Raw genomic sequence first — 24,023 nt, 5'->3', positions numbered from 1 at the left:
AATGCTTGCCGCCTTGGAGGGACAGCTGCCCTGTAGATATCCATTGGCAGGGAGTGGAATGGCCTGAATTGTGGTGGCTCTTCTATTGGGGTCCTATCCTGATGATATTACTCCTGGTAGTATGACTGTTTCCTAGCTGAGATTTGGAACAACCCTGAGCAGACTTCCATGTTGCTCTGTGATGACCCTGAAGAAATCACTGATGGGAATCTGGCAGGTGAGGACCATGGCTCATGGGAAAATGTCTACAAGATTGATTGCACTTCCACTCTGCTCACTGCACTTTCACTTGTGTGATGGCTCATGGGATGAAGATGTCTTGCTGGGAGCCTGACGCTTATAAGATGAAGTGATGGGCTTAAGATGTTTTAGAGCTGGCTTTTCCACCTGTTTAGGGTGTTTCGATGTTGCTTCACACAAGGCTACCTGAGCTGACCTTTGTGCGTCAGACTGACTAGTGTTGCTGTGATGCGTGTCATTCCATGGTGCTTCACTGCATAGTGTCGCTGCAAGGTGCTTCGCGTCGTGATGTGTTGCTCTGAGGTGCATGGCTTTGATTCATGTTGGGCACTCGACTATGTGACTCAGATTTTCTTGGTATCGCTGACTCACCCTATGGCATCATAGTTGGGACCAACGACGCATCCATTGACTTGGCATACTTCGACCTTGACTCTGAAGCATTGCCCTTAGGTTTAGTGGCCTTTAGCTCCACGGGTTTAGCCTGTGTAGACGTGGTACCCAGGTCGACAGTCAACGCAGTTCTGTGTTTTTTCCTTTCAGTGTTTCTCTGGGTCTGGCAGTATACGGTGATGGCACATAACTGCCAGATGTTGATCTTACCTCAGGCTCGTGCAATTTGGCAGTCTTCATAGCTCTCTTGCTGGGCTTTTGGAGACATTCATCCACAATGGGAGCAGGCTTCCTGGTCATGATCCAGGCCGAGGCACAAATAATTGTGCCCTTCAGTGGCATATATGTCCACACTGACAATATTTGAATCCCAGCACTTTTCTTTGACATGTTTAGCACTGAAAAATACTGTTTGGGGTATCACAGTATGTGAAAAAATTGAAAACTGGGTGGAGAAGACCCACATCTGCACTGACATGGATGAAAAGGACTGAGGAGACTCGCATGGGAACTGCTACGCATGAGTAGAGTGCCACAGCTCTGCTACTTGAAGAAGATTCCAAACTGCGCCTTCAGCATGTCGCCCAAGAAAGCATGGCTAATGCAGCCTGCTTTTCGACGAAAAAGCAAGCTCAGCTGGTTAGTTCTGCTGTTGTCAGCAAGCACACATCACTTCAGGTTATGTGTTAGTAATCTCTCTCATTTAGTATTCAGCTAATAATTGGAGCTTGCTTATAAATATGATATATTTCCATATAAGGCAAAGCTCAGATCCTAACCAATTAAAGCTTTGTTTCCAGCAGATTCTTTGGCCTTATAAAAATTTTATGCCTATGTGCAATCCTGAGTTTCTACCATTAGCTGCAAAGAGGTTCCTGTTTGAGTAGAAAAGGTTATATCAGTTCACAGAAACAACTTTTGGCTAATTCTTGGAACTGTGCATAGCTAGATAAGAAAAAGCACAATACACAGGCCAAACTGGTCCTACTAAATGTCTACAAAGTGTCCCCGTCCCCCCCCTTGTGTGATTTTTCACAACTGTTTAGCTACACCTTCCATGCTATATCACTATTCATAACACTTATACAAACCTTCAAGCACTTCACAATAAATCAATATTCATCAAGTGAATGCTCTTTTCATGGAGGGAGAGCTCTTTCAATTCATGTTCTTTAACATCTGGAGAGGAAGTAACCATCATAATTGTCAGACTAGCAACAGTCCTATGGCACATAGAAATACATTCAATAGTTAAGCAAAAGAAAAACAATAATAAAAATGTGTAAGCAATTTTTCTTTCCCAGCCCACCAAAGACCCAGTACCAAATAGATTCCAGTCCCATTCGTTGTCTTTGCTCATTTTGTGAGCTTGTTTTGCTTAGGTCTCTGAGGGTAGTAATGAAATGCTGCATCTTTTCCTATTATCGTGTGTGTTTCATTACTACCCTTTATCTAGCAAAGCAAGCTCACAAAATGAATATCAAAGACGAATGGGACTGAGTCTCTTTGGTGGGCTGGGAAGAAAATTGTGTACACATACACAACAGGAGATTATATAAATATTAAAATGTACTCCCATTTTCTGCTAGCAAGATATCTAGAGCCATTCTACTCATCAGCACCCCCGTAAGGGAGGAGCCCTGTTGGAGTGCTGCTAAGGCCTGACTGGTCTCATTTGCCATTTGTTCTACAATAGAGGAGAGGTTCTCCATGAATATTTCCAATTCCTATATTCTAAAGTTGGGGATCAAATATTGCATGAATTTATGCCATCCTGTCGGGTTCAACAGTTAGCCTGACCTTTTTTCACTCGATGGGGATGAATGTCAGGGTGGCAAATGAAAGCAGAAGTCATTGTGAAAACCTTGAGGTGGCAATATACAGAGAAATTGTGAATTGTGTAGTTGGGAAATGTTGGAGTAAAGTCTTTTAGGCTCTTCTATATCAAAGGAAGACACCTGGTGTCCCCCACTGCATAGTGTATCCATTTATACATGTGGATGGTATACATACACAAACTCAGCTTATCCTTCCCATTCATGCGGATCAGGAGCTTGAACCAGGTTGTGACCTTTTCATGGGAAATATTCACAGGAAGGGTTTAGTTATAGATAGCTGCTGTGCAATTTGGGGAAAACTGTTAATTTAATATGCTTATATTCTGCAATATCCATAAAATGTTCAGTGCAGGTTCCAAGTATACATTCATAATTAAAACAAGCATATACAATAGTAAAACAAACACGAAAACAATCAAAACGAAACATGCAATATCTAACATACCAACAAACAAACTACAATCCTCCACTTCAGAAATACCCACAAGAGCCGAATTTAGAGTGGTTCTGTGAACTGCGCCAAGATAAAAAAAAAACAATAAGAAAAATTGAGCACCATCTGCAATGTCAGAGGAAATGGTGGTTCTCACAAGGCAAGCAGGATGGTAGTCCTCACACTGGGCTCCATCCTGATGTCACCCATATCACAGAAATCTTCTATCAAAGTTTCCAGAACTTTGACTGGCCCCTACTGGGCATGCCCAGCATGGCACTAACCCTGCAGCCAGTAGGGGTCCCCCTTCAGTCTTCTTTTTTCCACGCTGCAGTAGCCTCGTGGTTTAGGAGCTCTGTGGAGATTCCTGACAGGAATTTTCCTCACGGAATTAACTAACATTAAATTGCCTCACAGGGGTCCCTCCTCTAACTTCTCTCTAGCTGCGGTACTAGCATGAGCACACTATACCCACTTGTTCTGAGTCCATCTGTCTACACTAAGGAAAACGAGATTATCAGGTAAGTAATCTCACCATTTGGATCCTTTTTTGTTAAATAGATTACTAAATTATATGATTCTCCTGTAGCTTTTCTTAAAATTAATGGAGGATACTCTGACTCATTTAAGGTACAAAGAGGCACATGACAGGGGTGCCAGTTATCCCCTCTTCTATTTGCAGTCTTTCTAGAACCTCTTGCCATTCGTATCCACAATAACCCTCTGATTAAGGGCATTGAAGTGGGAGATTTTCTACGAAACTTGCACTCTTTGCTGATGACATTTTGTTTTAAGTAGCAGAGATTGTAGCAGTTTCTGGTTTCAAAATCAAATGGGATAAATCTAAAATCCTTAATATCTCCGTTCCTCCTTTGCAAACTAGAATCCTTAAACTAGCATACCCTTTTAAATGGACATCACAAAAAATAAAATACCTAGGGATATATCTAGGCCCCCTCCAGGATCTGTTTCACCTGAATTATACACCTCTACTAACAAAAATTTATAAAGAGATGGAAGAGTGGGACATGTATCACACATGGTTGGGCAGGATTGCTGCGTTAAAGATGAACATACTGCCATGCCTCATTTATTTCAAACTCTCCCTATCACAGTAACTTCAGCAATGTTAGACCGATGTGAACAACGGCTTCTCTGATTTTATTTGGAGGGGAAACCTCCCCAAATATCAAAAAGAATTCTGTATTTAACTAAATTACAAGGTGGCTTTAGGGGTTCCTAACCTGCAATGGTACCATGCTGCAGCCCATTTAAGAGCTATTAATAGAATGGCATAAAACACCCATCACCAAGTCATAGATAAAGCTCGAACAAGCTATGATTAAAACGTATGCCCATACAAGCGCTTATTTGGCAACCCAAAAAGACATGGCTTAAATTGCAGATGATACCCGCTCCATTAGATGCTTCTTTGCGGATTTGGGGTCAATGGTGAATGAAATTCACGGGCAATAGAACATATTTTACCAACACCTTCCTTTTTCACAATGCAGCATTTACACCAGGACTACCGCCACAAGCTTTTTCTGAATGGAAAAGCAGAGGTATACTGAAAGAACAACATTTATGGGGACCCAAAGGAGTCATAGCTTTTCCTGATGTTTGTCTGCGTTATGATCTCTCCGCCAAAGAAAGATGTGTACCTTCGTTAAGCACTTATCAGCCTCCAATGTTTCTGGCAGTTTACTGAGGGGTACCTTTCTTTGAAGGCCTCTGTAGAGGGGCGAACAAACTCACGAGTTATATCTAAATTGTATATGTTCATGAATTTGTATCTTAAGGATAAACCGCACTACATTAGGGCCTGGGAGCAAGGTCTGGATGGCGAATTTGATCTTGATGGCTGGAGGGAAATCTATCGAGAAATGGGAAGGGGATTGATAGGTTCCTCTTATTGAAAACTGCATTATAGCCCGGCACACCTTCACAGGATTTTTCCAGAGGTCTCTGACATGCTGGAAAGGGTGCTTGCAGTTGGGTACATATTTGCACCTATGGTGGGATTGCTCCTATATTCAAAATTTCTGGAAAAAAGTTTGTGGGTATCGATTTGTCAAATAGAACCAGCCTTCACCACCGGCCAAGTGTTGCTCAACATGGCTGGGAGGTTGGAAGACCTTAATATACAGAAATTAGTGCAGTTTATCTTTATTAGCAGCAAGGTGTACACTTGCGAAATATTGGAGGACACCTGATACCCCGACATTGCTCGAGGTACAGAAAGTTTCTATTTACAGACTAGGGAAGATAACAGCTTTTAAAAACAAGACTCTGAAGGTATTCGTAAAGATTTGGGATCCATATGAGGTGTGACTGGCGTCTGTCTGAAACAGCTAGTTACTTAAAAGTTGATATTTTTATGTTGCCACTCATGCATTTTGTTGTATGTCTTTCTGTTCCTTCTGTTTTTTATGCCTGTTAGGGACCACTCAGAAGAGGTACACCAGAATGTTTGACTATAATGACTCTCTATAAAGGATGACTAGTACTGTCTGTCTTGAGGAGGGGGGCAGGGGGGAAAAAAGTGAAGTACACTGTATGAGGTGATTATGCTATATACAATTTAGCCAGGTTGTTATGGCTTCTTTATAATTCTGTTGTAATTATTGTAACCAGGTGATTCAGCCTTAAGATACCTGTATTGTACAACTAATTGTCCTTGTTCTTGTTGGCTGACTTCCAGTAAATATTATGAAGAAAAAAAAGACAATAAAATGTAAATGTGAGGGTGTAACCCATAATCCATTGTAAAATGCATGAATGCTGCAACTTTGACACACCTGTGCAGTGGGGCTTATACCTGGTGATTGAATCTCATGCTTAACCCTTCTTTGGCTCAAATGAGAATAAGCCAATTGAGCCAGATATGGCATAAGAGATTGGGGTACAACAGGGAGTTTATTGGGGCCTAGCCAGAGGCTATCAGGGGATTGTGTGCAGCCTTGTTTCTTCCAGGTGAGGTGATCTCTGGCTACATCTTTCTGTAAGTCAAACAGAGCATTTAAAGAGACTTGGGAAGGAACCTGTAAAGGAAAATGACATTCATGAGTGGTAGAAGACTAGACAGAGCTAGTACTCATGTGGCAGAATCTGGTAAGGTATTCCCTTGACCTTGAAATTTTTTTTAGAGGAATGTGCTGCACACTTTCTCCCCTCTCAGGCAGTGGCTGTAAAGACCACAGTAATTAATGGGTGCACCTGAAGAGATTAAAAACCTATCTTGCTAGGGGGTGCCAAAATCATGCACAATTCTAAAGACATAACAGGAGTTAGAGCAAAGAGCTCTCACTTGAGCAGAGAGTAGGAAGGAGGCAGGTATCCTTGACAGTGGGTGAACAGAGTATGCACCAAGGAAGGATCTAGAGGGTTGTGGAGGCAGGAGCCATCCACAAAGATCAAATCAGGATTCTGCAAGGGGAACTTGGAGAGAGGTAGGCAAACTTTAGTTTCAATTTGAAAAACATTACAATTGAGGGTCACCTTCCTCTGGGGAGGGTAGGAAAGAGGCAGGATTAAGCAGTAAGGCATGAGGTATGGTAAGATTCCCAGAAAGGAGCAGCAGTTCATACTGGATGAGAACAGTTGGGCCATTGAATGTGAGAAGAAGTTACTGTATGACAAAAGCGTAATTGCCCAAAACAAAAGATTGAGAAGCCTCCATAAGTGAGGCAGCTGAGCTATGGCTTTGTCTAGCTGGCAAGGCAAGGCCTGAGCCACAGATGGAGTTGGAATTTGTGCTTAGAAACCTTTAGTCCATGATCAGCCAGTTGCATCAGGAACTGCAATGTCAGTAAGAGACCTGAAAAGAGCAATAAATCAACATATTGGAACTTTGACAAGTAAGCCTTGTTCCAGAAGTTTAATAACAGGCTTAAACTTCCAAAGCCTGTGGGCATAAAGGATACTACCACATATACAGCAGGTAGCTGTGTAAAGTGACATTGACTGGGGCAACTGCAAGAATACCTGCATCATTGCTGGACCTAGCTCTGGAGGGACAGATTCTGTGTAAGCCTGTATGGCAAGCAGGGTTTCTAGCAGTGGAGGGGTTCATAAGTGAGATCAGAATCGAGCAGTTAGACCCCCATCTGCTGCACAGAAAATAGTGCAGCGAGCTGACAAAGCAAGTGATAGTGTAGGAATTTGAGAAGGAAAGAATAGGTGGTCTCAAGGTGGCCTAATGTCACTGGGACTGGTTCAGAAAGATGAAAGGTCTCTGCAATGTTTGCAACGCCAACAAACTAAAGGTTGTCTGAGGAAAACAGAAATGAGAACCAATTTCCCCTCCTGGATTCTATATTTAACAACCTCTAAAGCATTTTGAAGTTTTCACTGTTCTCCTCTTTCTTGAAAAGTGGTGTTAAAGCTTTTTAATAGCTGTGTGCATTTCCCTTCTATCTGTGTTCCGGGAGAAAAGTCAGAATTGTTTTCTAGCACCTTCTTGTGGCAACAGATGGCATATGCCATCAGACCCTGGCATGTCTCTTCCTCCTCCCTTAGCAGGTGCTTTGGCAAAATGCCCTAGCCTTGGTACCAGTTACAGTTTTGGGTGTAGAGGTGTTCCTCTCCCATTTAGATAGATGAAAAGTCCGTACTGGACTTGGAAACAACTTTCCAGCAGGAATTTCTGATAACTCGAGACTGCTGATTCTATCTGCTAAGCTCTGTCGCACTTGGAGTATGGATCCTGTTCTAAAACATTTTCTCTACCAGGAAATGCCTCACATTCGGGTTTAACATCCATGTGTAACATTAGTTCAAAAGATTGCTTTTGTTCTGAGTCATGCCCCTGGACCTTGGCCAGCAGTGAGCACAATTATCCTGTCTGTACTTCAGGAGTTAAAACAGCCTTATGAAGGGCTTCATGCTGACATAGATCCTGACAATTAGTGATTTCTCTAATCAATTATCTGCTAATTATGCCCGATTAACCTCTCAAGCTCTGCAGTCTTTTGATTTAAAATATTAATTGCCACCTCATTCATTCATGTGACAGTGATGCAACAAAACTAGCTTATTTAAGATGCTTTGTAAATCTCATGAGCCATCAGAATCCATGCTGGGTTTTTCAGATAACAGAGCTTATAATGGAACAAAACTAATTTCAAATTCCATCTTAGAAATCAAATATAATGCAACTCTTCCAAATATGTAATATCCTATTTTCAAAATCTCACAGAAAAGAAAAATTCTCAGATCCTAACCATTAAAAGCTCTTATAGTATCTTTGCTTCTAGCAGGTTCTGTGGTCTTATGAAGAATAATTTTGATGCCTATATGCAATTCTTACTTCTCTAAGAGTTCTACCATTAGCCACAAAAGGTCCAGTTTGAGCTAGCTATGGTCAGTGCAGGTCACTGACTCTTAACTACAGAATAGAAAAGGTTATATCCATTCACAGCATGAAACAACTTTTGGCTATTTCTGTGAATCCTGCGTAGCTCTGCATAGCTAGACAAGGAAAAGCACAATGCACAGGCCAGACTGCGCCTACTAAATTTCTACACTTGTTTTCAGGTTACACACCAGGGACACCATACAAGGTTTCCTGTTCTCCTACCAGCGGTGCTGTACCACCTTATTCCTCATCACCGAATCCCTACCAGACAGCAGTATACCCGGTTCGAAGTGCCTACCCACAGCAGAACCCATATGCTCAGGTATAGTAAATTTATATAGATGCGTTTTGCAAAATAAATGAGATTGCAAAGGTTAGTGTCTGGGACGTTGCATATTATCTACTTAACTGCATTTGGAAGTCTCATGGAAAGCTGTGATTGCATGTGCATTGTACAGATTAACAGCTTGCTTATAGTTTCAGTACACATCACTAATTTACTGTAGGATTGCATGTATTTGTAATTTTGCTTATTGAGTATTGATTATTTTGCATTTGTAATGGTACTTGTGTTATGGTATTTTCTGTATTACAGTATTGCCTGTATTTTATCCATAATGACATGCTTTCTGTGTTTTATGGCCTACTGTTAAAAGCTTTATGATATTGTACTCACCTAGAGCTGCCTGTCTAGAATTGAAAAGTGGTTTATAAATCTGTATAAATTAGTATATATTTGTCTGTTCTACCAGATTGTTTATGGAGACTGAAATTATTACATACAATATAATATGGATTTATCACTGTCATAAGCCATAGTTGCCATCTTGCTTTATTACAGGTAATACAAAATTAAACTATGTCCAGTAACAGTGAGGATATGAAAATAATATAGGCTAACTTTGATAAATTGCATTTACAAGAAGATGGGAAATGATTTTTAGTAAGTAGCAATAATGCACCTTTAGTATTGATTAAAAAAAAATGTTCCATATAAACTAGGTGGCAAAGAAGCTAGCTGTAGGAGTACTAATATTAAATGGTATTAACAGATATGAATGTTTACACTAATTTTAATTTTTAGTTTTTTATATGGTACTTTGGAAAAATGTTTCAAGGAAAATGCCACGTTGTTTTACAAGAAGTGGCACATAAAAAAAAAAAGTAGTTGGAAAAGAGGTGGCAGAAAAGGGGACTTGAAAGGGAGCTAGTGAAGTGAAGCAGAAAGGTCTAAACATTGTACTAAACATCTTTTCCAATAAACATAAAATGAGAAAACCCTTTAGTACATATGGCCCAAAAGTGTAATAAATGCAAATATCTGTAAAACTGTCTGTTGGGAGTACACTTGTGAAATTTGATCAAATGCAAGTATTGGACCATGTGACTCAGCCCGAAACATCTAAGAACATAATTGCCATACTGGTTAAGACCAGGTTCCATCAAGCCCGGTATCCTGTTTCCAACAGTGCCCAGACTAGGTCACAAGTACCTGACAAGATCCCAACAGTAGTTAGATCCCATGCTGCTAACTCCCAGGGATAAATAGTGGCTTTCCTCAAGTCTACCTGATAAGTTTATGGACTTCTCCAGGAGCCTTGTCCAAACCTTTGTTTAAACAGCCTTTACCACATCCTCCCGTAACAAATTCCAGAACTTAATTGTGTTGTGTGCGAATTTTCTCAGATTTGTTTTAAATGTACTACTTACTAATATCATGGGCTGTCCCCTAGTCGTTTTTATTTTTTGAAAGAATAAATGTATTCACATTTAACCATTCTATTCTCACACATTCTATAGATATCTATCATATCCCCTTCAGCCTTCTTTACTCCAAGCTGAACAGCCCTAACTTTAGCTTTTCCTCATCATAAAGCCATTCCATCCCCTTTACCATTTTGATTGCCCTTTTCTGAACCTTTTCCTGTTCAGCTGTATCTTTTTGAGATGCGATGACCAGAATTGCACATAGTAATTTGCTGCTGTGGGCTCACCATAGAGCAATGCAAAGGTATTATGATATTCTTTGTTTTATTCTCTATTCCTTACCTAATATTTCCTAATATTTGCTTTTTTGACTGGCACACAGAGCCAAGGATTTCAAAATATTGTCCTTGATGAAGACCAGATCCCTATTTTGGGTGATAAGTTCCATATAAGGAGTTAACATTGTGTAGCTATAGTGTGGATTACTTTTCCCTATGTGCATCACTTTGCACTTGTCCACGTTAAATTTTGACTGCCATTTAGATGCCAGTTTTGCAAGATGATCCTGCAATTTCTCAAAATCCACTTGTCATTTAACACCTTGGAATAATTTTCGTCTAAATTTGATCACCTCTCTCATTGTTCCCTTTTCAAGATTATTTAAAAATATTCTAAAGCACTAGTCCCAGTACAGATCCCTGAGGCAGTCCACGGTTTACCTTTCTTCACTGACAAAACTGATCGTTTAGTCCTGCTCTTTCTCCTAGGAAAAGCAGAATGGTAGGTAGTCCTCACACATGGATGACTTCATCCGATGGAGCCCAGCACGGAAAACTTATGTCAAAGTTTCTAGAACTTTGACATGCTGTAATCCACACTACCACATGGGGTCCCTCTTCAGTCTTTCTTTTTCTGCAGTTTTTGTATTGCGGTTTGAGCTTGTTTTTTAGCTAAAAATGTTTATGGAAAACTTTGCACTGATTCATCGATGTTTTTTCATGGTTTTCTTGATTCAGGCTCCCCCTCAATTCCCAGTCTCATTGTGCCGGTTCGGTAAGCTTCTGTTTGCTTCATTCCCCTGTGGCAGCAGTGACTTAGTGCCCACTGCATATGTGTCGTTTTTTGCCCCCCTTAGTTTATCGTCATGGCCTTGTCAGATTTTCGCAGATGCCTCCAGTGCCAGAGAACTATGTCCATCACAAATTGCACAAAGTGTGCATCCTCTGCTTGGGGATATTGCATGACGTTCAGGTGGTGCCACATGTGACCAAATGACCCCAAAAGGATGTCTAGCTCGCCTCAATGAGATGGAGAAGCTCTTTGTGGCGAGCAAGTCCAAGCCATCTGTGGCAAAGACACCGAAGGACCAAGGAGCCGCACTGATGGATACTGAGTCCTCGACACCTGTGGGGCCCTCCTTTCCGTCGGTGCTGCTGGTGGGATAGGGGTGCCGGGAACTGACCGCTGTCTGTCTTCTCCAAGTCAAGGATGTCTGGCTCGACATCAACCTCAGCACTGGGGAAAGACTGGGCTGACCACCGAGGGAAGCCAAGAAAGTATTGGCACTGGTCACCTTCGATACATGGTGCCAGGCTTGGGTTGGCTCCAGCGTTTGCTGTGATGCCTCCGAAGCATCTCAGTGGCTAGGAATGCTGATCCTCCAATGATGCTGGGGGTCCGCAACAGTCTCCATCGAGCCAGGTGTCAGTTGCCGATCCACCTCGAGGCTCTGATCTCCCAGTCCGTTTTGGTGTAGGCAACCTTCGAGTCAAGCTGGCAGTTCGGGCAATCTAGGGCATAGAGCTGGTGGCACAGAAGGCATCTGTCCCTGGGCTCTCTGCTGGAACTGCTGCTGGAGCACTTCAGTGTGCTTATTGGTGTCTAGCCGATCCAGCTGCCGTCAGTCCCCATGGGACACCAATGCTTCCCCCGTCTAATGCGGTGGTTGTCGTCACGTCCTCCAAGGAAGAAGCCTTGTCAGTGCTGGTGGTGCTATCGCAGCCTGCACATCCCCCGTCCAGCTTTGTCGGGGCTGGCACTGGTGCCACCAGTGCCCATGCTCCTAGATGAAGGCTGAGCACCTAGAGCCCCATCCCCTGTGGATTACAGCAAGGATGAGGTGCCTTATGATCCCTGGGGGATGACACTGAGGAGTCCTACTCAGTCTCTCCTCTCCTCCAGAGGATCAGAGGTCTCCCACTGAGGACCTTTCCTTCGAATGTTTTGTGCGGGTGATGGCGGAGCCATTCCACTTCAGTTAATGACTGAGGAGGATGCCTGGCATAAGATGCTGAGATCCTCCAGTGTGTGAAAGCTCCTGAAGAGATCATAGTAGTCCCAGGGCACGGTCTTTAAAAGGAATTGCTGTTGAGGATTAGGGAACACCCCCTCACGGTTCCTCCTGTTAACAGGAAGGCAGATGAGGTTTACCTCGTCCAACAGGCTAACAGATTTGAGAAGTGTCAGCTGGCACACTAGTCGGTAGTGGTCGAATCCACTCAGGAAGGCCAAGTGTTCTTGGACTCATGCCTCGGTGCCCCCCGGGATGGGATCACAGAGTGCTGGATGCCCTTGGGAGGAAAGCTTTTTTCAGGAGACTATGCTCGTTGCCTGCATTGCCTCCTACTAGCTCTACATGAGCCAATATTCTTGCAACCTATGGAAGCAGGTGCAGGAGGTGGCCATGCAGTTGCCTCAACAGCAGCAAGACACCTTTGTCACTGGTGCGTCAGGGGCTGGAGTGCAGGGGAAACTAGATATGCTCCACCTATGATGTTTTCAAGACTGCAGCGAGAGTCTCTGCAGTGGGAATTGGCACATGCAGATTTGCATGACTGCAGGCCTCTGATCTCCAACTGTGAAGATACATGAATGACTTGCTGACCTGCTGTGCACAGGAAAGAATCTCTGGAGATAAGGTGAGGGGACTCTGTGGCCCATTTGCCGGATCACCATGAGACCCTCCAGCAATTCTCCGCCAGCCAGGAGGTCTTTCTACCGCCAGAGGAAGTACTATCCTCCACCCTCTCGCTCCCATGCCCAGAGGGTGAGCTCTCACGGCTGTCCCAGGCATCAGCAAGCTCCCAAACCTCAACCGGTGCCCCAGTCAAATCCGGGACGGGATTTTGACTGGATCATAGGGGAGCATGAGCCAGCTGCTTGTACCAGAGATGCTGGATCCCTTGGTTGGGGGCAGGCTACAGTTCTTCGTGAACCAGTGGCCCACTGTAACCTCAGGTCAGTGGGCATTGTCCATCGTCTGCCAGGGTTACTGATTGAACTCTTGGGTGTGTCTCCAAATTCCCCTCCGTGCTCATCTTAGGGGATGATAGTGCAGCAGGAGGTACTGTTTTGGGAGCTTTCCACCCTCTTAATCGCCAGAGCAGTTGAGCCTGACACACCAGGGCAAAAAGGGCAGGGTTTCTACTCCCAGTACTTCATGATTACAAAGAGAACAGGGGGACTCCATCCCATCCTATACCTAAGGGCCTTGAACAGGGTTCTTAGAGAAGTTCAAGATGGTTTCCCTGGGCATCCTGATTTCCCTCCTGCAAAAAGGGGACGGGCTATGCTCCCTCAATTTAAAGGATGAATACACTCACATTGATCTTTCCAGGTCACAGGAAGTATTTCAGATTTGTAATGGGGAAAACAGCACTTCCAGTACAAAGTGTTGCCGTGAGGGCTAGCGTCAGCCCCATGTGTCTTTGTGAAGAGTCTGGCCGTGGTGGGCACATATCTCCGCAAACTGGGAGTGATGTTTTCCCTTATCTGGACGATTTGCTGGTCAAGAACACCTCTCGGGCAGGGGCTGATCAGTTCATGTGCTTGACCATCCAGGTGCTGGAGTCACTAGGGTTTGTCATCAGCTACCAGAACTCACCTCAGCTCCTCAATTGGACTTTATAGGAGCCCTGCTAGACACAGCTCAGACCAAGGCCTTACTGCCACGCTGCGGGACAGTCACTCTAGCATCCTTGGCGGTAACTCATCAGAGCCAGCAGGTTTCAGCTTGCCACATGGCTGCAACAATCCATGTCACTCCCTTGGCATGTTTACAGGTCCCTCCGAGACTCTTTGTCCTGGTGACGGGTTCTTTCAAATTTTTGAACAGGGAGTCTCGTTTCAAACTCCCCCCTACCACAGATGTGCTCATCCTGGGGTGGGGTGACCATGTAGAGGGGCTCCGTACTCTGGGTGTATGGTCCACATAGAAAGCACAGTGTCAAATCAACTTTCTGGAGCTCCGGGTGATCAGGTTCACTCTATATGGACTTTCAGAGATCGGCTGTCCAACAAAACTGTCCTGATCCAAACAAACAACCAAGTGGCGATGTGGTATGCCAACAAGCAGTGAGGCATGGGATAGCACCTCCTTTGTCAGGAAGCAGTCCAGATCTGGTCCTGGGCCCTGTCCCGCGGGATGGTGCTCAGGGCCATGTATCTAGCCAGAACAGAGAACGTGATAGCGGACAGACTGAGTCATGCCTTCAGACCCCATGAGTGGTCACCGGACCAGGGGGTAGCAAACCAGATCTTCTGCCTCTGGTGACTCCCAGATGTTGACCTGTTTGCATCCTCTGCAACAGGAAGGTAACTCGGTTCTGTTCCCCTATACAGGTCAGATGGCAATCCAGCCTCAGATGCCTTTGCTTGCCATTGGGGCAAAGGTCTTCTGTACACGTATCCTCAGATTCCTCTAGTAACGAAGACTCGCCAAAAGGTTCGACAGGACTGAGGGACTATGATCCTCAAAGCTCCTCATTGGCCAAGACAGGTCTGGTTTCCACTCCTTCGGGAGTTGTCCTTCCAGAAACCGATCAGTCTGGGGACTTCCCCAGATCTGATTTGCACAGGATCAAGGCAGACTTCGACATCCCAACCTCCAGACCCTGGAGCTAACATCCTGGATGTTAAGGCTGATCCTACAACTTGGCTTTTGCCCTATGGAAACTTTGTTTTTCACATTTATTTACTTCAGGTCTGTGTTCTGGTCCCTGCTGATGCCTCCCCCATAGTGTCCCCAGTTGGGGTTTTCGGCGATTGGGTAAGTTTTCTTTCGCAGTCTTTCTCTCCCCCCCCCCCATGGTGGCGGTGCCTCAGTGGCCATCGGCCATCAACATCTGGTGCCATAGTTCTGTTCTTTTATTTCTCCCCGCCATGGCCACGTCCAGTTTTTGCCAGTGCCTGAGGACTATGGTGATCAGATACTCAGGTTTTGCATCCTCTGCCTGGTGGCATTGCATAATGTCCAGGGTTGCCACTTACGTGCCCAGATGACCCCGAAGGAACGTTGTCTTCGACTCGACAAGATGGATCAGCTCTTCAGGTCAAAGTCCAAGCCATCGGCATCGAAAGATCTCAGGAGCCACACAGTTACTTCCGTTGAGTTTGCTGGTGGATAGGGGCACTGGAGACCAACTGCTGTAGATCTCCTCTGGACAGAGGATGCCAGGCTCATCGTCCTCAGCCTCTGCACCAGATCAAGCATAGAGAAAAGCCTAAAGCATTGGCACTGGTCTCTGTAGATGCACAGTGCTGGGCATGGGGATACACTGGCTTTTGCCACGATGCCTCCAAAGCGACACCATGGCAAGGATCGCCCATCCTCCATAGATGGCCATGGTCTGCGACAGTCTCCACCAGTCCTGGGGCCAGTCGTTGATCCCCCTCACTGGTCTGAAGAAGATCTGGCCATTCTCCTTCCTCCCAGTCTGTGTTGGCATCGACAATGTTCGAGGAGGAGCTGGAGCGTTGAGTCCAGCAGGCAGTGGCATGGGCGCTGTAGGACTTCGTTCCTGTGGCACGGACAGTACCAGTCTGTGCCCTCATTCTCATACCACTTTTTGAGACACCCAATGTGCTGGCATCTGTGCCCAGTGGGGTACAGAGACCTCCCCCTACCGATGAGATCATTACCAGTTGCTCCAAGGAGGAAGCTCCACCAAGGCCCATGGAGACACCGAGCCCTATAGTCCCCCATTCAGTTCCATTGGTGCCAAATTGCCAAATTCTGTGCAGAAAATAGCAGAGGAGACCCCGGCATGCCGCGAAAGGAGCACACAGACTACAGCCTGCGTGCGCCGCAGGATGCGCTCCGCTCGCAGCGAAGATGAAGGCCTAGGTGTGCCGTTCGTGGCGAAGATGGAAGGCCCTGGAGAGAGTGTGTGGGGAGAGGGGTGAGGAAGGTAAGAGCGGGGGGGGGGGGAATGCTTGAGTGTGGGTTTCAGAGAGGGAGCCTATATGAGATTGGGGGGGGGGGTGTGACGGAGCCTGTGTGAAGAGGTGCGTGAGAGAGAGACATAGGGAGCTTGTGTGAGAGGGAGGTATGTATGAGAGAGGGAGCTTGTGTGAGGGGCAGTACTGAGAACGGGGTCAAATTCTGGGACTGGCAATAGAGTGGAAGGGGTTGAGCCTAGAGGTGGAGGGGAGAGATACTGGCAGGTGGAGGAGTTGGGGCCTGAGAGGGCAAAGTGGTCAGGGGAGTAGGGAGAGCAAGTGGAAAGGACACTCTTACAGTGAATTTCTAGGGAAATTCTGCTCAAAATATTTAAAATTCTGCATCTTTAATAAATTTTTTCTGTATTAATTTAAAATGATAATTGCAGATTTGTAAACCGTTATGATGGCTCTACCGAATAACTGTATACAAAACCCTACAAATAAATAAATAAATGTAATTACTTAACACAATTTACATGACAGTCTTTATTTTGACCAATATAAAGTTTGCAGAATTTTAAGTTTTTGTGCGCAGAATTCCCCCAGGAGTACTATACCTCTGGCCCCATCCCCCGTGGCATACATTGAGGGTGAGGGTCCCTATGAATCTTGAGGGGCTGATCAAACAGACCTCCTCGGAGGACTCAGATGGTCTCCTGTCAGACCCTTCTCCTCCAGATGAGTGAAGGTTTCTGCCTGAGGACCCTAACCTGTGCAGGTTTTATAAGGGTGATGGTGGAGGTTATACCTTTCCAGCTTTTAACTGGAGGATGCCAGGCACAAAATGCCTGAGATCCTTCAGTTCATGAAGCCTTCTAAGAGATCATGATGATCTGTTCCACGAGATCCTTGAGTTGCTGCTGAGGATTTGGGAACACCCCCTCACGGTGCCTCCCATTAAGAAGGCAGACAGGGTTTACCTCATCCAAAAGGCTGCCAGATTCTATAAGTGGCTGCTGCCTCACCAGTCTGTGGTGGTCAAATCTGCCCCCGACGGCCAAGCGCTCTCAGACCCATTCCTCTGCGCTCCCAGGGAAGTACCATGGAGCGATGGATGTTCTTGTGAGGAAGGTGTTCCAAGGCAACATTCTCGTTGCCCACATTGCCGCCTACCAGCTCTGTATGAGCCAGTACTTGGACATCTGGAAGCAGGTGCAGGCGATGGCTGAGCAGCTGCCGCCTCAGCAGCAAGACATCCTCATGTTGCTGATGCACAAGGGTCTGGAGTGTGGGAATAACTATGTCCATGCAACCTATGATGTTTTTGAGACTGCATCAAGGGTCTCTGTAGTGGGAGTCAGTACCCACAGAATGGCATGGCTGTGGGCCTCGGACCTCCGACTAAAGGTACAGGAAAAGACACGCTCAGGTGCTGTGTACTAGAGAATCTCTTCGGTGCTAGGGTGAGGGATGCTGTGGCTCCACACTGGGACCATCATGAAACCTTCCAACACCTCTGCCAATACTCCGGATCCGTCTGTCCTTTAGGAGGCCATTGAGGCCAGGGCCTAGGAATTTCTACTTTCACCAAGGAAGTACTGTCCTCCACCTCCTTGATCCCATCCACAACGCCCTAGTCAGCTCCTCAACGCCCCAGTCAGCTCCTCAGTCAACTCCATAAGCCAGTTGCCCTTACCCGGGGTGATGGATCCTCCAGTTGGGGGCAGGCTGTTCTTTGTGAACCAGTGGCCCAGTATAACCTCTACCAGTGGTTTCTATCCATTGTCCACCAGGGGTACCAATTAAATCTGAGTGTCCGGTCAAATTTCACTCCGTACCCATTTTGGAGGCTGGTAGTGCATCAGGAGGTATTATGAATGGAGCTCTTCTCCCTCTTAACAGCCAGAGCAGTTAAGCTCATACCACCAGGGCAAAGAGTGGAGATTTGTCTCCAGGTACTTCCTGATTCCAAAGAAAACAGAACTCTGTCCCATCCTAGACCTGAGGGTCTTGAACAAATTTCTAAAAAAAAGAAAAGTTCAAGATTTCCCTGGGCACTTTGATCCCCCTTTTGCAAAAAGGGGACTAGCTATGCTCCCTCGACCTTAAGGACACACACACCCATATCGAGATCTTCCCAGGTCAGGAGGTATCTCAGATTCATGGTGGGAAAACACTTTCAGTACCGGGTGTTGCCGTTCAGGCTCACATTCGCCCCACAGTCCTGTCTCAGCCCATCACCTCAATTGGACTTCATAGGAGCCCTGCTAGACACGGCTCAGGCCAAGGCCTTTCTGCCATGCCAGAGGGCAGTCTCCTTGGCAACTATTGCAGCAGAAGTTCAACAGAGCCAGTGGGTATCAGCCTGGCACTTGTTGAGGCTGTTGGGCCACATGGCTGCAGCCGTCCATGTCACTCCCTTGGCACGCTTATACATGTGCAGAGCCCAGAGGTCGCAGTGGCACCAGGCCACTCAGCCTCCAGGATTTCATCAGTCTCTCAGGGACTCCTTGTCCTGGTGGTGGGTACTCTCCAATCTAGAACAGAGGATTTCCTTCTGAGTCTTCCAATTGTTAACCACAGATGCATCCACTCTGGGATGGGGAGCTCATGTTCAATGGTCTTGGTACCCAGAGTCTATGGTCCGCTCAAGAACATTCTTGTCAAATCAACTTCCTGGAGCTCCAGGCAATCGGGTACATGCTCTGGGCTTTCAGAGATCGGCTGCCCAACAAAATTGTCCTGATCCAGACAGACAACGAAGTAGCTATGTGGTATGTTAACAAGCAGGGAGGCACTGAATCTAAACTCCTGTGTCAAGACGTGGTCCAGATCTGGTTAAGAGCCCTCTCTCACGGGACAGCAAACCAGCCTCAGATGCCCTGACTTGACACTGGGACAAGGGTCTTCTGTATGCATTTACTTAGATTCCCTTAGTGGCAAAGACTTTCTTGAAGCTTCTCCAGGCCAGGGGGACTATGATCCTCGTAGCCCCTCATTGGCCAAGTCAGGTCTGGTTTCGACTTCTGTGGGAGTTGTCCATCCAGAAATTAATCAGTCTGGGGACTTCCCCAGATCTCATCAAGCACAAGATCAAGGCAGGCTGCAGCATCCCAACATCCAGGCCCTGTCATTCACAGCCTGGATGTTGAGAGGTTAATCCTGCAGCCACGTGATCTTTCTGAGGATGTATCTCGTTTCCTAGTGGCTTCTAGAAAGCCTTCCTAAGGGCTGACGTGGAGGAGGTTTTTTGTGTGGTGTGAGTAGAAGGCCCTAGGTCTGTTCTCCTGCCCCACAAAAAACAGCTTGATTACCTTCTACACCTTTCGGAAGCTGGCTTAAAAACCAACTCCATCAGAGTTCATATTAGTGCAATTAGCACATACCACCACGGTGTAGATGATACGCCTATAGTTGTACATTTCATGCGGGGCCTGCTTCAATTGAAGCCTCCCATAAGGCCTTCCACTGTGTCTTGGGACCTCAAGGTGGTGTTAGCCTAGGTCAGAGCTTTCCAAACTTTTCATGTTGGTGACACACTTTTTAGACAAACATAATTTCGTGACACAGTAATTCAGTCTACCAGCAAACCAGAAGTTAAACGTTAAACGAACAAAATGTATTTCAACAATTTATGTATGTTTCCTTAAATATATACATAAATAAAATGTTTCACAACACAACCTATCTCATAATAAATATTTGCAGGCTTCCACTTCCTCCATGCTGATCTCGTACATTGTGAGATCAGCATAGAGAAAGTGCTACTCTTGCACATTCCCAAAGATTACATGTGCCAATCACTAAAAAGTAATTTTTTTTTTTACCTTTGCTGTCTGATCTTAGTTTTCTAATCGGTTGGTCACAGGCTTTTTTTTTCCACCTTTCCTTTCTTGTTTTTTTGCCAATTCCTTTTACAGGGTCTTTTTTTCTATTTCTTTTCTCTCCATCTGTCTTCCCTCAAACACACAATCAGGTTCTCATTCTCACACGCCATCTCACACATTCTCACACACACAGGCTCTCACTCACATGCAATCTCACACATCCACAGCTCTCACTCTCACATGCCTCTCTCTCATACATACATACATACTGTCTCTCTCGTGCACATGCTGTCTCACTCTCACACACACAGGCTCTCTCACTCCTACATGCTCTCTTGCTCAAGCACAGGCTCTCACTGGCACATGCTGTCCCTCTGCACGGGTTGCCGAAGGATGGGCTCTTCAGAGGCCCTGATCTTCCCTGGCCGTGACATGGGATCTGCAGCGGCCCTGCTATCTGGTTTCCTCCTCTTCTCGGGCCGTCGCGACGTGGGATCCGCAACGGCCCATTAATGCTGCTCTTCGTCTGTACGCAGCAGATGCTCCTCCTCCTTCCTGCCCACGCGGCTCCGGCAACGTTTTTCTTCCAGGGCTGCACAGGCAGGAAGGAGGAGGAGTGAACGTGACCCTTTTCTTCGGGCCGTGGTGATGTAAGCTCCACCACTGCCCGCCGATCTTCCTGCTATAGTTCCCTGCTTCCGCCGGCCCTGTGGACCGGGCGACACACCTCCACACTACAGGCGACACACTAATGTGTCCCGACACACACTTTGGAAAGCTCTGGCCTAGGTGATGAAAGCTCCTTTTGAGCCAATGCACACGTGACCTGAAGCACCTGATATTTTTGGTGGCATTCACTTCAGTGTGCACTGTCAGTGAGCTCCAGGCCTTAGTGACTTATCCACCTTATACTAAGTGGGTTTTTTTATCCTGACAGGGTGGTCTTGCTTATGCATCCTTAGTTCCTGCCTAAGGTGGTGACTGATTTCCATTTTAGTCAATTGTCCTAATATTGTTTCCCAGGCCCCATTTGCACCTAGGTGAACTGCACTATTTGGACTGCAGACAAGCCTTAGTCTTCTGTCTGGAGTGGACAGAAGCCCAAAGACAGTCCACCCAACTTTTTATTTCTTTTGACAAGAATAGGTTGCGCATTGCCAAGGCCAAACAGACACTATCCAGTTGGCTAGCAGACTGCATCTCCTGTTATGCCCAGGTGGGACTTCTTCTTGGGGGGTCATGTCAAGGCTCATTCTGTCAGCCATGGCAGAGTCTGTGGCCCTCTTGCATGCAGTTTCCATGGAGGATATTTGCAAGGCTGCAACATAGAATTCTCTCCACACATTCACGTCCCATTACTGTCTGGATAGGGATGGCCAACGCGACAGAAAGTTTGGCCAGTCTGTCCTCAACCTATTTGAGGCGTAGAACCCAACACTCCCAACCTAGTGCCCATTGTTTGGGTTCAGGCTGTCTCCCCCCACCACTCTGTTACCAACAGCACTGGTTAGGTGTCTATTGGTCTTCTTTTTGTGTTGGGGAGCAGCCTGTATCTAGGGATTCACCCATTTGTGAGGATTACCATCCTGCTTGTCAGAGAAAGCAGAGTTGCTTACCTGTAATAGGTATTCTCCGAGGACAGCAGGATGTAAATCCTCATGAAATCCTCCCACCACCCTGTAGAGTTGGGTTTCTCCTATTTTATTGTAATTCCGTTACAAGACTGAAGAGGGACCCTGCGTTAGATGCGTGGTATAGAGTATGCTGGGCATGTTCAGTGTGCCTAGTCAAAATTTCTAGAAACTTTGACATAAGTTTTCCGCATTGGGCTTCATCTGTCGCCCCATGTGTGAAGACTAACTTTCTGTTGTCCTCGGAGAACATCTGTTACAGGTGGGCAACTCTGTTTTAACATTGCTGATCTTAACATTTGTGCATGTTCTATCAGCTTGGCATAATTTGCATTTTATAGGAAGTAGACTATTTTAAATAGTATATTTCCCTAAAGAGGAAATTGATAAAACATGCCATAGCTCTGATTTTAATTTGCTCTATCCCTTTTTAAATATTCATCTTAAACAAATTAGGCAAGTTTTAGGATGCAATTCCTAATATTTAAAATGATCTATAGCCCATTTGAGTGTGAAAATATCTTTCCAATTCTAAAGTTTGAAAGCACAGGCATTTCTTCCAATTTTTCAAAATTTATTTTTAATCCTGTAAATTTTTCATGTTTAATAAATTGGTCTATTCTTAAATCTAAGAATTCCATTGTATTTCTCACAAGCAAAAGAATATAGTCTGCAAACATACTCCATGTATGTTCTTGCTGGCTGATTTTTATTCCTCAAAATTCCTCTGATCCGTTTTATTGCTAAGTCCAGAAGTATAACAAATGAGGATAATGGGGCACCCCTGCCCTTGAACTCCCTAAATTCAAAGCTTTCAGATACTTGTTTAAATGCCTTGCTTGTTGGAATGAGTATAATTGGTGCTAGGCCTCAGTTTTATGCTGAAATTCAAATTTCCAAAGAATCTAAAACACATTCCCTCTGTCAAACTACATTTTTCTTTCATTGAGGGGGGAGGTCTTCTATATATGTATCCTCAGATACACCTAGTAGCGGAAACCTTTAACTTGATAGATCTTCCTAGCACCTTTTTGGCTGAAACAATTGTTTCCTCATTGTTTGGATTTCTCCGAGGAAACTGATCAAGTTGCAATATTCCATAACTAATCATGCAGATCCAGGGGTTGCTGTTCCACCCCATCATTGTTTCTGGACCTCCCTGCTTGGATGTAGAGGGATATGATCTCATATTTTGACACTTTCAAGAGTTCAAGGTGAGTTACTTTTTCAAAAAAAAAAAATCAGGTACAATACTATACAGGGAATAAGGAGAGATACTATAGTCATTTTAGTTTACATAATCTAAAGAGCTCCAGAGAGGGGGATACAGTGTATCCTAGTGTTAAATAATGATCAGGTGCAAGGCAATAGAACAGAAGTGACCATTAAACATAATCAGGTATATATAATCAGGTGACCATAATCAAATTGGATCTCTGAGATCAGGTTTAAGGGTCAGGTAATGACATTGTCAGTGATTCATGGTAAGCACCAAATGTTGCCTTGAACAGCCAGGTTTTTTTTTTTTTTAGTTTTCTGAAGGATTGGATTTCGGGGGCAGGGAATCCCAGAGGGTTGGGGCAGAGTCTGTGAAAGTTCTGTTCCTTGTGCTGGTGAGTTGCATAGTTTCTCAGGGATGGGGCCACAAGATGGGCTTGCGATACTGTAGTGGATGAGGGCTCATGGTAATGGCATTACTGAGGTAGGATGGAGTCAGGTCTCTGAAGGACTTGTTGGTAACCAGTGTAGGCTTTTCAAGACTTGGGTAATATGGTCAAATTTTATGTGCTCTCGATATCAGGCAGGTTAGGTATAAGCTGTAAGTGGTTTAGTGCTGGAGTTCCAACATACAATACACTAGCCATTAAGCCCGTAACAACGGGCTACATTTAAATTTTTTTCGGTCCATTTCCTTCCCACTCCCTCTAGTCTCCCCCCCCTCTAGTCTCCCTCCCTCCTCCCTCTCCTTTCAGCTCATCCACAACCAGCAGACGGAAGATCTCCGGGGGGGGGGGGGTCCTTCCTTCCCTCGCGTCCGCCCGCCGCTCCTGCTCCTCCCAGCGCCATTTTTTTTTCGGGCACGCTCCACTCTGACCAACGTGCTCGCCCACGCATGCGCGGTAGAGCTGCTCTCTACTGCGCATTCGCAGGCCGTCGGTCAGAGCCCATTTATAAGGTAGATTGCAATAGTTAAGGCAAGAGATGACAGTGGCATGAATAGCAGTTATGAAAGTGGTATCCAGCAGTGGTTGGAGTTGGTGGAGATGGAAAAAAGCTGTTTTAATTACTATATGTACTTGTTCTCTGGTGGTAAGTTGGGAATGAAGTATGAAGCCAAAACCCTAGACTTGTGAGCTGAGGTAAGGGTTCCACCAAGTATCATATTCAAGAGAGGATTAACCAGATTTTTGTCCCAAAACGTCATACCTCTTT

General features: G+C 45.4%; 1 protein-coding gene across 3 annotated transcripts in view; it reads left to right on the top strand.

Annotated features, from left to right (window-relative positions):
• The window catches only part of FAM168B (family with sequence similarity 168 member B), a 122,963-nt gene that overhangs the window by 75,418 nt on the left and 23,522 nt on the right, over window positions 1-24,023 (top strand). For all 3 annotated transcript variants that reach the window (XM_029617146.1, XM_029617145.1, XM_029617144.1), the window contains exon 4: window positions 8,443-8,585. In XM_029617146.1, the coding sequence (XP_029473006.1) occupies window positions 8,443-8,585 (143 nt within the window). The remainder of the gene's footprint in view (window positions 1-8,442; window positions 8,586-24,023) is intronic.

This window comes from Rhinatrema bivittatum, chromosome 9 (assembly GCF_901001135.1).
Source record: "Rhinatrema bivittatum chromosome 9, aRhiBiv1.1, whole genome shotgun sequence".
In the NCBI taxonomy this organism is placed as follows: domain Eukaryota; kingdom Metazoa; phylum Chordata; class Amphibia; order Gymnophiona; family Rhinatrematidae; genus Rhinatrema; species Rhinatrema bivittatum.
Note: the sequence above shows the minus strand (reverse complement) of the source record. Positions and strands in the feature narration are given on the sequence as shown.